General features: G+C 39.2%; 1 protein-coding gene across 4 annotated transcripts in view; it reads left to right on the top strand.

Annotated features, from left to right (window-relative positions):
- The window catches only part of SLC2A13 (solute carrier family 2 member 13), a 135,947-nt gene that overhangs the window by 105,018 nt on the left and 14,294 nt on the right, over window positions 1-16,635 (top strand). For 3 of the 4 annotated variants that reach the window (XR_010068283.1, XM_063307979.1, XM_063307978.1), the window contains exon 7: window positions 3,499-3,624. Coding sequence is in view for 2 of the 4 variants with exons in the window: in XM_063307979.1 (XP_063164049.1) it covers window positions 3,499-3,624 (126 nt within the window). In the remaining 2 variants the exon portion in view is untranslated. Of the gene's footprint in view, window positions 1-3,498; window positions 3,625-16,635 lie in introns of those variants that run through there. The other variant, XR_010068284.1, reaches the window with a different exon arrangement.

Raw genomic sequence — 16,635 nt, 5'->3', positions numbered from 1 at the left:
CTATCAAACCCAACTTTAGATCACTACCCCTGGCAGAAGAGGTGCTGTTGATGTCTTATCCTGATGTTTGCAGGCCATAGGGATCTAGAAGGGAGAGAACAGTGAAGCTAAACCCAAGATGGAGTTACTGCTTTTTACAAGGGAGTTATCTGCTGATGCTAGTGCTGTTTCTGGATGGGCAGCACTACCCATGAAAGAGCAGATTTGTAATTTGGGGTCCCATGGCTCCTGCTCAAATAGCAGACAGAGGTCATGGCTAGAGGACCCTTTGCCCACCTGCTGGAAATTGAGACCAGTTGCAATCATACCTAATGCAGGAGGACCTGGCTACAATAACTCATATCCTCCTCACCACCCAATTGGACTATAAAAAATGGGTATGTCCTTAAAAACTATTGGGAAACTGCAACTGGTCCACAGTGTGGTGGCCTGTGTGCTTGCCAGCTCCTGGAGATGGGAGCATATAAGACAGATCTTGTGGGTCCTGCACTGGTTACCAATACATTTCCAGACATAATTTATAATACTGGTAAGCCCAATGAAACCCTGACATTCAAGGCTTGGCACCTGAGTATCTACAGGAGTACTTGCTTCAACCAGACTCACCCCAACTCATTAGATCTTGTAGAGAACAGCTGCTAGTTGGCCCACAGTGCCAGAAGATCTGAGGCTAGGTGGCAGTGCTCCACCGTTGCTTTGAAATGCCCCCCCCCCCCAAGATCAGTCTCCATCATTATGTTGATGCTCTTATCATGGATATTTTAATTGCCATTGTTTTACATACCTTCTAAGCCACTGAGAGTCACTTGACTGCAGTGGGGCATAAGTTCAGTAAATAAATAACCTACAGAGCTGCTCATGCTTAAGTGAATGCCCAGTGCAGAAGCTCTTGTCCCAGAATATACCATAAGAACAGAACCCAAGGAAATGCCTCTCCGATTCAAGGACTATCATTGTTCGTACCCTTTTTCCTTCATGCAATAAGGTTGTACCAAAAGTTCATCTAAACCACATATTCTTCACTCCTTGGTTTTCTCTGCTTCTGTTAGCTCAGGGATGATAGCTGGAAATATTTGCTAAAACTGGATTTGGTATTAATGAAAGCAAGCAGGATTTCCCATCCAGAACTCCCAGACCTCATTATATAGCTTGGAAGATTCAGCTGGTGCAGACTTTATGTTTGAAATATTGAATGTTTTACAAGCGGTGAGGAACCGTCTACTTGGCACTTGCATGAGGCCAAATGCTGGTCCTTTTCAATATTTGTTAAAGACTTGAGAGTAAATCTGGGTCAGTTAATTTTAATTGCATTCCAGAAGACTAGTTCCTTCTTTCATTAAAGTTTATTTAGTACAAGTGTCACTTTCATAATTGGAATATTTTTTGTTTGTTTTTTCACTTTTCCACAATATGCTTTCTGAAAAATCTGTGTCTGTCATGGAAGGAGTTTTTTCCACAACAAATTCTCTTTGTAAATATTTCTATACGGTACTTATGGGAGATAACATTTGGAGCTATGCTGATTTGTGTCCTGCCTCTTTTATACATCTTTTTTTCCCCTGGCAATTATCTTTATCCAGTTAACAAGTGAGCTAGAGGAACTGTGAAGCAATCCTTTATTTAATATGTTAAGTAGAATAAAGTTGTTCTTCATTGTGATTCAGCCTTTTTTACTTGATGTGGTATCAAAGATTCATTTAAATCTGAATGTAATACTACTTTAAGAAGGGTAGAAGTAGCATCTTAAAACGTAAGTCTGCTTTTTTCAGGGAGAGGACCTTCTCTTCTATTACTTCCAAATTTTAGGATGTGGTTCCTCAGGACTTCCTCGTTAGCCAGGGCTTCTCATTTTAATTAATTAATAGTAAATTTAACAGTTCATTATCATTTTGTATTAGCCACCTTGCTGCTTATGAACAGAAAGGCAGGATAAAAACTGGATTACTATACAAGAACTCACCAACTGTCAGCTCTTCAGAATAGACCAGATCAGGAAACAGACTCCACTGGAAGACTAGGGCTGTATTGAGATAGGCTATAATAACAGAATCTTGCAAACCTGATTGTGATTTACCTCCTCTCCCTCTGATATTTCAAATGAATCAGGGAGGAGTCTGCCTGAGTCTCTTCCAAATACTATCTTGTTTCCCTGGACTTAAGGAATGTTTCAGCTCTCTTTGCTTATACAATGATTCTTGCCTATTTTCCCTAGGGTCATCTCTTTGATTCTCTATACCCACCTATCTTTTTATTCAGTTATTGCCTTAATGGGTATGCATCTGTGTTACTCAAGGAACTGAGTCCATCTGCAGGAACCTACAATTCGGTGTATTAGGTGGAAAGGTGGGGGAAGCTCCAGCTATAACACTCAGGTTGAGAATGTTCTTAAACGTACTCTGCATCGATACAAAGCCCATTCATGAACAGACGGCCATCTGAAGAGCTGCAGTTCACAAGTATGCACCTTGTTGTGCTGTCCTTCATCTGGAGAGCCATCTTTTTTTCCCAGACACCCTGCTTTGCATGGAATGGTGAGGGAGAGCTGATGGTGCCATATCCCAGAGCTTAATCAGCAAGTGGGAGAGAAAGGAACCCTGCAGAACCCCTCAGCCTAAATTCCATGGATCTAAACAGAAGATCCTTTGTGCTATTCTTTGATATCAATTCTGTAACTTTTTAAATAAAGGTGAACAGTCTAAGAGTGAAAGCTAGTTAGTGCTATCCTGAGGATAGAAGGCAGTCTGGAATGACTCAAAAAAAAAAAAAAACCCTTCCATAAATCCCCAGTCAGCTTGAACTTCAGTACTGTACATCTTGAGGGCACCAGATATGGGTGGGCTGGTGTAGTTGTACCAAGAAGCAGGACTGTCTTCGCTTCTCAATATAAAAAACTATTTCATTAAAATCATAGTACATTTGGCATGAAATGAAATAACAAGCTGTGTTAAGACAAAAATGAATGTATTCAGAGTTTTGTGACTGTTGTTTTTAAAACATGCATGTGAATCACAAGTAAAAAGAAAGGTGCTTGATTACCTTTAGAAACAACACATTTGTGATTGTCACTTAAATGCTGACATTGACTGTTTTCCCATCTTTATTTTTGTGGGAATGTAGTCATTTTTCTCATTATATTTTTATCTCTGTAATGACTGAAGCTGGATACTTCCAGACTTCTACTATTTGTATCTCTGTCTCAGCGTAAGCATTCTTAATTGTCCAAGTGATTCTGTGGAATTCAGAAACTATTACCTTTAATTGGATCTATATCCATTTTAGTTTAAATGCCACCATTTTTTCTTTGCTATTACTTTTCATAAACTATGGAAATGTTCTCCATACAACAAAAATGAGTCAGTTTGCCAAAGTTGTATAAAGTCCTTGATGAATCTAAGATTCCAGCTTGTCCTTTGAGAACCCAATTAATTCCCATTCTTATTTAATGCTTCTCTTTTAAAAGGTTGACTTATAGTGATAACTTTTCATTCTTTGTTTCAGTTATTGTAATGGTTGCATGCTGGATCCAATGTGTGGGTTTTGCTATAAACTGAACAAGTCAAGTGTTGTCGAGTCCTCTTGTGCTTCGGTTAGTGAGAAATCGACAATGGAAGCAGCTTGGGGCAGGTATGTTGCTTTTATGTTGCTTAATTTTATAAGAAATGCTTCAGTTGACTTTTGAAAGAAGTGCTGCTGTTACATTAGTTTTCAGAATGGTATTTTTTCATTATATTAATAATGTGCACTGTGGGTTCTCCTTTGTCAAAAAAAAAAAAGACTTCTCATTTGGCCTTCAGTAAAAAAACACTGTGGGATGAAATCAGTTGTAAGTGCTGATTTAAAGGTCACATCACACTTCTTTTTTGAACATCAGTGGCAAGAGGTGTTGGGGGGTGGTACCAAATCTTTCTTAATTGTATTATGCCAAGATTCAGTAGTGATTTGAAAAAAGCTGGTGCTAGAATTCAAGTAAGAGTAAAATAGTAAGACTAGTTAGTGTTATTGTATAGGTACCTAGTGCAAACCTCACATTGTGTGTAAGATATTCAATACAGCGGCACATACAAGGTAACACATGTTGTACCTAAAAGTGTTTATTTGAAAATGTGGAGGAGTTATTTTTGTATAACTTTTAAAACCTATAGTGTTGACTCTGAAAGCTTATATAGATATAGTTTTATTATTCCAGCCAATAGACCACAAATTATGAGCATGAAAACCAGTAATATAGTGTATAAATACAACACATTAGTGATCCAGAATAATAAAAAGCTTAAGTGTAGTTGAGGTGCTCCGAAATGTTCAGTTTGGTTAGTCTAAGATATTATTCTATAACTTTTTTGATGTTTAACTTTTTAAATACTTATATGAATAAATCATATAGCTCAAGGGACTGGCATATGATTAATGCAGACATGCTATACAGTAATGGTTTTGGGACTTGTGTTCAAAGCTGCAATTGCATGTGACAATCTTGTGACTTCGCTCCCTTCCCAACTTATTTGATGTTGTGACTTTAGTCTAATATGTTTTTTCTTTATTACTAATTACCCACACTGGGGATAGATGGACATAATTTTGAAATTACTTCGAAGTCATGTGTGTCACATATTGGAAGAGACTAACAAACTTCACACAGGACTTCATTTTTAATAGAAGATATATTTTATAATTTTTAGTGCTGCTAGTTAAAGATTCTTTAATCAATTCAAAGTCTGTTTGCTTTGTATATGGGAAACTCCAGTATTTTTATTATATTAAAAGCCAATTATTTGTTTTATTATTGAGATTTTGTCATGAGCACTGATGGTGAGCAGGAGGGGGCCTCTATCCAGGAGGGAAAACGCATGCGTAGTACTGAGGAGTTGAGCAGCCATTCAAAGAGACACAGAACAGACCCGCCTTGACTCTTGGGGTTTATCTGTCTGGGTTTTTCCCACACTTCTTCAGTTTGTTAGGATTTTCTGTCTTATGTAGCAGCAATAAACACTAGAGACCTATTCCTCGTCTCAGCGTGATTCCTGACTGTTAGGACACATTTCCTCTGGTGAATATAATGCTATAGCATACATAGAGAAAAATTGGACAAGTATTCATAGTACTCTTAGATTAAACTTTAAGCCAAGTTTTATTAGATATAGAGAAATACATTGATATATCTATTATCCATCCATCCATCCATCCAAGCTCTCTTGTAAGTTATCTTGCTAAAACAAATCTCTTCTGCTTCTTTGCTACTTTTTCAGTGGGGTTGCTTCATACTAGTCATGAACAATAACATTCATATGTGTATCTACTCAGAAGTAAGTCTTATTCAGTACTATGAAAACTACTCCCAGGTAAATGTGAAAGGATTTCACTATCCCTCATTTAGTATCCAACAACATCACTTATAATGGAATTATAACACTAGATTATGTTTGGTGACAATCAAAATTATTGAGATTTTTCTAAACTACTGTTCTATTAATTAGAGAATGTTCCTGCTCCAAACAGAGTAACTTCATCATCTTCTAATTCCATTCTCTTCTGTGCAGCTGATACTCTTTTCCATTGCAGGAAGCTTTAATCACTGTTTTATTTCTCCTGTCTTCCATTTTTATTGTTAAATAACCTTTGTAATGATTTTTTTCCTCAGTCAGTTATTGTTAGGGCCACAATGAACAGGAATTACTAGAGTTTGAAGTTGCAGTGCAGAAGCGTTAATTAGACGTACATTTGTTGAATGCAATGTAATTTTGATTATACGTCGGAATTTATGATTGGTTTTTCACATAGTGCTACCTTACTTCCACAGCAATTCCAGCTGATTGCGGAAGAAAAGCGGTGCCTTAGCACTGCCAAGGAACTACAGTGGACGCCATTAAAAAATTTTCTAAAAAGAGGATATAATAGAATTCACACTGGAAACCTTGTCATCAGCCCAACCAAGCAAAAATATTTTTTGATAGGTTAAGAATAGTATTTCATGTTTTTCATGAGATAGTAAGATCTTGGTTGTGTCAGAAGGTGGTGAATAATTCATTTCAGCATTTTTCAAATTCTGGATGGCAGTTCCATTAGAAAGAAATTTCGTTCTGTAATGGCTAATGGAAAAATTCTTCTTTGCACCCAAGGGAGAACTAAAGCAGAAGCACAGAAGAAGTGTCAGAAAATGGCTATAATATAGAATTTAATTTTAATATTCTGGTCAGCTTAACAATTTAAAATAATTTTTTTAAAAAAATCAAAGAAAAGGAAATAGAGCCAACCGGAAGACCGACCCCATAATACAAAAAGATCAAGAGGATATTACAAAAAAACCAAAGTGGCTTGACCACCTTCCTGACTGAAGGCCTGGAACAACAACCAGGTTTTTAACAATTTGCGAAAAATCAGTAAGGTAGGAACAGTATGGATCTCCAGGGGCATATAATTCCAGAGGCCACAAGCCAACACTGAGAATGCACACTTCCTGGGTCCTGCCAGATGATATTGCTTAATCAATGGCCTGGAGCATGCCTGGCCATTGATTAAGCAATGATCTCACCAGACAGGCAGAAGCATACAAAGTACAAACCAAATGTAAAATTAAAAATTAAAGTTATCTAATATGCTAACGTGTTGTCCCATTTCTTTATGACAAAAATGACATTGATCATAAGACTTTGAGGAAAGCTTAATCCATGTTATTGATTCACAATTAAATTTCCTCTCTTGAATCATATTAGAGCTAAAATGCTTCTCTGAGCCTGACTTGGTATTCTGAAAAGTGTTACACAGCTACATCTAGGCTGGAAAAATTAGTTATCTTTTCCAAATGCTTGTTGTTCACATGAATGTGAATAGCTACTCTTTGTTTCATTAAAACCTCTGGCAGTTGGAACTAGCTCACCGCCCCCTTCTCTTTCTTAATAAACCGTTGTGCTGCACTACAATTTTCTTTATAGTAAGGAGTCATTTTCTTAAAGGGTAATAGCAAGGAGCAATGCAGATATAAAAGCTGTACGCTCCAACAAAAAGAATGCTGTACTGCAAGCTTATGATTATGTAGTCTCCTTTTTGTGATTTCTAGCAAGAAAATGAACCTGGAAGAATGGAAAAAGCCCAAGCCATAACTAAATTCCTTTGGCAAAGTTTTGAAGCTGTAGGACCCTTTGCCAACACCATTTCTGGACTGCTGAGCTGACTAAATGATCAACCTAATCAGCTTTTTAATCTTCTTCTAAGGAAGCTGCAGTACTTTCCCTTAACATGTAAGCAGTAGAGCCATTGCTTTCAGTTCTAGTGCAACACAAACCATACAGGGAAAGATGAGGTGGGGGAAGTGGGGAGAGAAAAAGGAGAATAAATGGTAGTCAAGGACTGGTATCCACTGAATTGTAAGGAGCTATGTAGCAACATATTCTTAATTTTTACAATTCAGATCTCCTACTCCAAATTCTGGGGCTAATTCATAGCAATAATGTTTCATTTTTCATTTTAGATCAAGGTTATAGCGCTCTGTTCCTCAACTGAATAGTGCTCCCTTGTAGCTCACCAGAATGACAAACTTCCAAAGTGCTATAACTAATGCCAATCTGTGTTATTCTATTACCAGGTACATTCAGGAAAGTGACTTGAACTTCAGATCTTCTACCCAATTACTAAGAGACTTTAAACAATCACCAAAATGTGATGGAGCAAATCAGTGTATTTGAGTGATTTCTTTGGGGAAATGGCAAAAAGAACAGGAATATATCAAAATATAATTGTCATCTGTGGAAATTAGAAATCAAATTATAAATAGCAAAAAGTGTAAATACATCCTAAATAAAGCCTAACTTTCAAATTAACAAATCCCAAACGTAAACAACAAAACCAAAACTTTTAAAAATCTGGTTGGATGGAAAAGGTATAGCACGTCTATGATTTGGATGGTGTTTGAGATTTCAACAGCTTGATTCCTTTAGTCTGCTTGGCATCTTCAACCATGAGAATATGGTCTGTTTTGGAAAGACTGTTTGCTGTTTGTTTGGCAAATTGGGCCAGAAGACTGTGAGAAACGGAATACAGAGAGGGGAGAAGAGCTGTTGAGAAAGAATAGCATTTTGGAATTTTGTAAAGATTTATATTTTGTTCTTAATCGGTTTTAGGAGGGTAAAGAGCTAAGTGGCAGAAAAGAAAGAGCGATGAGCAGGAAGGGGAAAACGTAGAAGCAGAAACCAACTAAAATTGTAGCTGGGCTAGGTTTTTGTTATGCTTCTTGGCCTGACTTCACTATGCAAAGAAAAACACACACATGCAAATATGCTACACTTAAGGGAGTTGAGGTTAAAGTATGAGGAGACTCTATGTTGGAGATAGAAGTCCTCCTGAAACAGAGGAGGTCCAGGGTAATTGTCCTAGAGTCCTGATGCAGAATGGCAGGCAGACTTTCTGGACTTTCTGATAACCTGTTTGCTTCAGGGAGATGTTTCTGGTGATGTCATCATATGCCAGAATGAGCATTGCCAAAATGTTTAGCCCACTTTTACATGTGTCTTTTTAGGTTTTCTGAGATTTTTGGAAGCAGTCTTAAGGGATGTGTTAAATTGCTTCCCAAATGGAGAAAACTGGCCAAATGTCTTGGAAGTGTTCAGAGTTTTTTAAACTCAAAACCCCCTGAAATGCAAAATAGTCCAGATATTTTGATCCTGCCTCTGGGAGTTGCAGAGGGGGAATTGAAATTCCAAAGGTTGCTCATCCTTGATGTAGTGCAAATTGGAATGTGGAGACTGGCTAGGTTTAGGCCACCAAAGGATTTTAAATGGAACACACAAATGGATCTGAGATTCTTCCTTCTGCTTTTCCTTGGTTGGGGCAGTAGAGATGTTGCTGGTATAACTTGCCTTTGAACTATAGCTTCAGAAAAATTTCCTCTCAGTCTTATTGGAGCAGATACTTAGAAGCTTGACAGTAGAAGACAGTACAGTTTGATATATTTTGGAGAAAAATACAGGGAGTTTCATCTCTGGTTCTATAGACCAACCAAACATCCATGAGGTTGAGTTTTCTCCATACATGGCTTCCTGAGAAAATGTAGGAAGAAAGGAGGGCAATGCTTGTGGGACACTGTCCCGAGCTTGATTAGAAATGTGGGTTTGTGGATGGATAGCAATGTGCTCCAAGATCCCATGGTAGGCTTAAAGAAAACATAAAGTTTTTCTCAGATAAAAACAAATGGACCTGCTGCTGCTGAAATGCCAGGGTGAGGCAGTATGGGGAGAAATAAAGTTTGGAACACATTAGTTTGGGTTTGGCTGTCAAGACAAAGAAACTTCCTTAAATGATGTTGCCTATGTGATAAAAGTGCAAAGACAAAAATATAACTCAAAAGGCATTAGTCATATTAACTAGGAAACACACCTCAAACTAGACTAGCATATGACAGGGAGAATTGATAAAGCCTGTCAGCCAATCTTCTTGCCCTTAGGTAATGTTTATCAACGTTGAGTTATTCAGCAAAGTACGCAGATTCAATCAAGATTGGCTTCTTTTTGTAACTAGATTTTTAGAACATTTCTTGAAGAATCAGATTACCAGGATGAGGCTGTTTTTAAAAATGCATGGTAATGGGCACTCTCATGACTCTCCAAGGCCCAATCTCTTTATCTTCTGACTGCTCTCTTCCAGAACAAAATAGCTTGTTTTTAAAATCCAAGCCTCACACTTGATCCAAGTTCTATATTTCTGCAGTCTCAAAAGGAGGCATTCTGCTGTAGTACTACTACAGTGCTGTAGCAGTATGGGGCATTGGGCAGTGTGTGAATTGGTGTACGGACATGGTAAAAGCAAGCATGGTTTGTAAGGATAGAAAAGTATGGAGCTGCATAGTGGTGTTGATGTGAACTAGGTTTAGCTGGACTTTTGCTCACTACTCCTAACCCTTTCCCTGCATTTTAGAGAACATTGCTTAACCAAAAGGGAACAGCGTGAGGGAAATGTCCATTCCTGGCTGTTTAATGGAGTACACTTTCTCCATATCTTTACAAATCCATCTGATATCTCATTTTGGCCCTTGAACAAAATTGTTCCCAATTTTGAAATCAGTTGCTCCTCAGACAAAATTAAATGCCTGCCCACAGCAATGTCCAAGGTTATATTTTATAGCCTGCATATCCTCTTGGTTAGCTGAAAGTCTCCTGCGTTTTTGTGGAAGCGGGAAACTAAACTAAAAGCTCTCAGAAGAGCTAACTTAATTCCTCGCTCCCCAAACATAGCTGATCACTAGAGGTCACAGAAATTGTGTCATCGTTGTCAAAAGTAATAGACTGCTTCTTAATGAATGCCATACTTTTTTCAGACACTTGCACGTAAATTAATCCCCTCCCTTAACATACACACATCATTGCTTATTAAAGCTGTTAAAACGTTCACAGAAATAGAATGCACCTGTTTATCCCTCTCCAAAGAGAAGAAAAGCTCAAAGGCTTTTCTGATACTTCTAAATTCTAAGGGGGGGGGGAATCAGAACTTGGGTCTCCCAATTTGTAAAAATGAGAAAGTATCAAAGAAAAATAAATTAGGTTCATTAAATGTACTGAAAATGCTTCAGCTATGCAAAATAAATGCATTTTGTGTTAGTGTTGCACCAGTGAATTGGAGTTTCTTTTTTAAATTAGGAAAGACTGTTCCATTGTGCTGATAGTTCATTCATTTGGGAAGAAAACTTAATTCTGTCATCTGGAAGTCTCATGTTCACCTTCCAAACACTTGAAATATTTCAAAGCAAAAATCATCATCAAGTGTGATTAATGTAAATCATTGTTCTTCAGACAAACATGTCTTTTCTATTTTTGTGCTGTTGATTACAGCTGTTATAATTGTGTTTAATGATGGTTAATGACTGAAATAACTTTTACAATAATGGAATGTTGAAACAAGGATATGTGCAGCTTCCTTCTGTTAAGATCTTTCATGATGGCAGTTGAATAGAAGACCTTCAAATTAGTCATGCCTTCTTGGATTCATAAACAATAGCCTGAAGAAAAACAATAAGGGGATATTGTTTCAAAAAAATGGAATATAATCCAGGAAAAAAGGAATATAAAAGGAACAAAATCTAGGGTAAAAGTTCTGTAGGGTCTTAAAAACTGAAGAGCTTGGTTGGAACTGGGTATGTGTTTTTAAACTCATCCTGAAACCACCTAGCAGTGAAATTAATCAGGCCAACATTTGTGACAAGTTGTAGCTCACTGCAGTTCCAAAACCTCAGTTTCAGCATTCAAAATATCATGAGCAACCCTGTTCTTTTATCTATTTTGGGTTCAATTTAATTAATTTATCCAAATAAGTAGTTATATATCTTTATGGAAAGTTGGGGAAAAGATACTCAGAGCATAACTAATGTTTTCCTAAGTGTCCACCCCACTTGCTGCCTTTGGTTATAGGATGCTATTTTTGCTTTGGGTCTATCAACACCTTCTGCATTGCTGTCAGATCAATTTGGGATAAATGCTCTGAAGGCTAAACAGCATGGCTCTTAGCACGTTTGTACTAAACAAACTTCCCAGTATGGATACAGTGGCAATCGTATTGATAAGGCAAAGCTAATGAAAATGACACCATTGTGACCCCAACCACTGTTCAATTGCCTTGTAAGTTGCTTAATGTCATAATAAATTGCATGGAAGCTGGAGAGAAGCAGACTTTATTCCCTGCTGACTTTCTGTTCGCCTGATGATGCTTTTCTCTGTGCTGTGTTGGTATGCTGACTCGCATGTTTAGAAAAATCTTCACATACAACCCTGCTGTACCAATAGAGTCTATCAATGAACTGTTTCTGTATAATGTCAATAAAAAAGCAGAAACTTCTTATGCAACTGGAAGCTTTTTAAACAGGTGGCAGCCTCTTGAGCTACATCTTCAAACTACAGGTAGTCGTTGAGTTACGACTATTCGTTCAGCAACTATTCAAAGTTAGGACGGCACTGAACAAAGGGACTTATAACCAGTCCTCAAAGTTGAATGCTGCCTCAAGCCCCGTGCCACGGCCAGCCACCCCAGTGCCACAGCACAAAGCCCCAGCTTCCCCCACCAGCCTGCACTCTACAGGCCCCGCTGCACCTGGCTGACCTTCACCATCTTCCTTCCACTGATGAGGTGTGCCCAGCCTGGCCCTATGCAAGGCAGCTGCTGGCTGTACCAGGCCTTCTTCCTGAGGCCTCTTGTGCCATTCTCCAAATAGCGTGCACCGTTCTCGCAATGCTTTGGAAAGCTTCCAAAGCATCGCAAGAATGGCCCACGCTATTTGGAGAATGGTGGGCACGGCCTTCTCGTGAGTTTTTGGAAGGCCTCAGAACCCTTCTAAGGCATCGCGAGATCAGTGCACGCTATTTGGAAAATGGTGGCAGTGGCAGCTGGCTGAGACTGCTGAAGGCCTCGGGCCTCTACTTCAGACCTGGTGCCACCAAGGAGTGCTATTGTGCAGGGTGGCCAAAAGGGCAAAGATGGTGGCGGGGGGGAGATAGGTGTGGGGGAGTGTTAAAATATGGCATATAGTCTTTGATTCTGCAGCACTTTGGGTATGTATGTGATTCTGTGTCGTGTTTCTGAAAAGCTAAGTTAGCAAAAGCACGCCTTGAAAACGGAGTAGAAAAAGCAGGCTCCACAGTAATAAAAGGACTTTTGCTTCTTATAAACAATTGTAGCTACCAGTAGGTGCCCTGTCTTGTGAAAGTAAATTACTGTCTTGTGAAAGTAAATTTCACATGTGTTGTGGGAAAATATAATTGTAAAAGCAAATCTTAATTTTGGCAAGTGGGTTTGAGTTCTGTTCTGTATGCAAGGGAATGGAGATGTTTCCTTTCATAGTACAAAATTGCTGCAAGTAATCCAGTTGCAAGACTATATAAAGGTACAGAAGACCAGTCGATTCATGAATCAGCCTTCACGCTGTCTCTCCTTATTACTGTTTTGGCAATGAGATGATTTTCCCACCTTGAGAAAGAAACTAACCAAGCAGCATCCTGTTTACTGCAAATTCCTTCTCTCAATTAGTGCACTTGTAGATTAGTTCAAAATTACAAGCAGTTTAGTAATGGAACAGAATAACCTGCCCCTGGAACTGTGAATAATCCCCAAAGGTCAATAACAGGCCATGCAATATTAGTTCATTTTCTTGTAGCTCCTGCCAACCCTCACCCCGCCCCAGTACTTCCTTTTGATAATGACTGTGGAAATAAGCAGTTTGCACAGACATATTGAAATGCAGAATTATTATGGTTCCACTTTGCCAGCAATTTGGAGGAAGTTGCTGAGATACAGATTCACAGTTTATAGTTCACGCTAGCAATCGGACATGTTCTTGTTTCTTCGACCCTGGCCAGCTTATGTATTTATTACATTGCTTTAAAATGTCACCTTTATATTTGCGTTTCTTGTTACATTGAGTTTCACTGTAGACCAACAGCTGCCTCACTGTTAGGAGAGCCAGTTTGGTCTAGTGGTTAAGGCAACAGGCTAGAGACCAGGAGGCTGTGAGTTCTAGTCCCGCCTTAGGCATGAAAGCCAGCTGGGTGACCTTGGGCCAGTCACTCTCTCTCAGCCCAACCCACCTCAAAGGGTTGTTGTTGTGGGGAAAATAGGAGGAGGAAGGAGTAATAGGGATGTTCCCTGCCTTGAGTTATTTATAAAAATAATAAAGGCAGGATAGAAAATAAATAAATAAAATAAAATATCTGCTGAAGGAGTGTCAAAAGAATCAAGATGGCGGCTGGGACAAAGTCACTTAACTTCACTCAAGAGTCAGACTCCATCTGGGGAGGTCCTTTGGAAGTGACCAAAACATATTTGAGCCCTGTCGTCTGGGAGGAGTTTGAGCCGGTTGATCCTGAGGAAGTGGATAGGGTTCTAGCAGATGTGTTGCAGTGGTTCTCCTCCTTTCTTGGTGGCTGGTTCCAGTCAAGGTTGGAGGGGGAGAGGTCGAGCCCTAGGCCCCTGCAGTGTGAGATACCTCCGGGCGTGATCTTTCACCTTTCCTCTTTAACATCTGCATGAAACCATTGGATGAGGTCATTTGACAGCACGGGGTGCAGTATCAGTATGTTATACATCTCCACCCCAGGCTGGGCAGGTGATCCTGTTGTGCTGCTGACTCAGTGTCTGGAGGCTATAAGGGTCTGGATGGGGAGGAACTGGCTTCAACTCAACCCTGGCAAAATGGAGTGGCTCTGGGTTTTTGACCCCCCATGTTCTGGTGATGTGTCATCTTTGACATTAGATAAGTGACATTCCACCAGACTGAGCTGGTGCACAAATTGGGGCTCCTGCTAAACTCATGGCTTTTGCCTGAGGAGTGGGTGGCAACCATGGCTGGGGGCGGCTTTGGACAGATTCATCTTGTATGCCAATTGTGCACTTTCCTGGACCAGGAGGTCTTGCTCATGGTCAGTCATGCCTTGATCACTTCCCAGTTGGACTATTGCAATGTGCTGTACGTGGGGCTGCCCTTGAAGACCATCCAGAAGTTACAACTGGTCTGGAATGTGGCAGCACATACTGTTGGGTGCCCCTAGGTTTGGCCATGTTACACCTCTGTTGTGCGAGCTGCGCTAGCTCCAGTCTTTTTCTGGGTGCATGGCAGCAGGCCAGGTTATTTGTGGGACTGCGTCTCCCTGAGAGTATCTGCCTGTCCCATCAAATTGGATAGAGTAGGCACGCTCCAGATCCCTCCCCTTAACTGTTGCCATCGTGTGGGACCTAGGGACCTTTTCCGTGGCAGCCTGGCCCTGTGGAACACCCTTCCCCATTAGATCTGGCAGGGCCCTACCCTCTTAACCTTCCGGAAAGCCGTAAAGAACTGGCTCTTCCCCCAGACTCTGGGCTATGGTGAAACTGGAGCTGGAAGACAGTGCTGTTAGCTGCACCAAGGGAGTTTGGTTGTGGTGGCAGATTTTCTTGGTTCTGTTTTTAATGTTTTTTGTTTTTATTTTTTGTATGATGTTGGTTTTATGTAATTGTTGTAAGACACCCAGAGTTGTGGTTCCAAGATGGATGGCCATACAAGTCTTTTCAATCAATCAATCCTTATCTATAAATAAATAAATAAATAAATAAACATACATACATATATATACACTGTGTGTGTGTAGGCTGGGAGATATATATTGCTAGACTATAGTTAGAAGTTTTAGATTCCTCACATCAGCCTGTAACCTGAATCATAACTGATTTATGATTCCTGAAGTTATAGAAAGCTAATCACAGTGCAAAGCTGAAGAATGCTTAAGTGCCTGCAGATTTGATGGGATTTTCTAATTTAGTTTACTGCTATGCTTATATTTTTGTTTGACTGCTTCATCTGTTCACCCTTATATAATTAACTATATATTCCACTTGTTTATGCCAGTTCTCCAGAATCTTAGGACATGGTGAGCATGCCATATTCCCTTTCAGTAAAGAAAACTTTAATAACTGTTCCTTCTGAAAGATTTATAATTCATTATTCCAAAATAATTATTGTTCAAAAAATGAGATTTGGGTCAGCCTTTTTGTCAGCAACTAAGCTGATATAAAACTGAAATATCATCTTACTGAGATAACTCCAGAGGTTTTTTTTGAAATATAGGTTGGGAGGGAAATGCTAAATTCTGACATGTCACTACTGTCAACTCTAACAAATATGCTCAGAAACTCTGAACTTTGGGAAAGATTGCACCACTCGGGGAATTATGTTAGAGGGAGAAGCTAATTAAATGTGACAGTTTGGAAAACAACTGCCTGCTATTTTGACTTTTTGATCCTGGGAGACAGGAACCTGGGAATTTCTTGGAAACAAGATCAGCCAAGCAATTAAAAACTAAGAAATGAAGGAAGGAGCAGGCACCAGATTAGAGTTAAAAGAGAACAGCTTCTTCGCCCATTTGTTCTTTGCCCCAGATTGGTTATTTTCTTTTAAAAACAACTTATTCTAGGGGTAATTAAGAGGGTGCATTTCTTTGGGGAAATATTTCAGGGAAAGAATTGCATCCCCCTAGGCTAATCTTCATTCACTTACTTGTTTTTGAGAAGGAATTAAGAGAGAGGAGAGCATTTTGCTATTTTTTATTTAGGTTGATCACCCTGGGGTATACTCCAAGACATGATTGCTGTTGAAAGTAGAGCAGATGTTTGCAATTTCACATTATATCTTTATTAGTAAACCAAAGTTTTCCAAAGTTAAGAGCAACAAGGTATCCCCAAAATATTTAGAATTCTTTATCAGGCTGGGAAATAAGCAAAAAGGAGGGAGGGAGAGAAGAGAGGACACCTTTGTTGGGTAAGTGTTGAGCCCATGAAGGTTCTTGGATTTTCCAGCAAATGGGGAGGGATGAATGAGCAGGAAAGCTTCATTTCCCACTTATTGTGGATAGGCCACTCAGTTCACCCCCAAAATAATTCTCTGGTTCCCTTTAGCTCTTCTGGAAGCCATCTATTTTTATTTTTCATAACTCATATGCAATGAAAGACCACAAAGAGGACCTCTGGTAAAAAGCACAGAGGGAAGATATTTACTGTCTGAAGATTTTTGCATAATGTCAAAAGCTTATCCATTCCTCCAACATGCCATCATCCTCTAGTATGACAAGGAAATTGAATGTTTATTTTTCTGTTAATTTATCAAATATGAAAAGTTTATGGTATGCCAAAAAGATGGGA

The sequence above is a fragment of the Candoia aspera genome, chromosome 7, assembly GCF_035149785.1.
Source record: "Candoia aspera isolate rCanAsp1 chromosome 7, rCanAsp1.hap2, whole genome shotgun sequence".
Classification (NCBI taxonomy): Eukaryota; Metazoa; Chordata; class Lepidosauria; order Squamata; family Boidae; genus Candoia; species Candoia aspera.
Note: the sequence above shows the minus strand (reverse complement) of the source record. Positions and strands in the feature narration are given on the sequence as shown.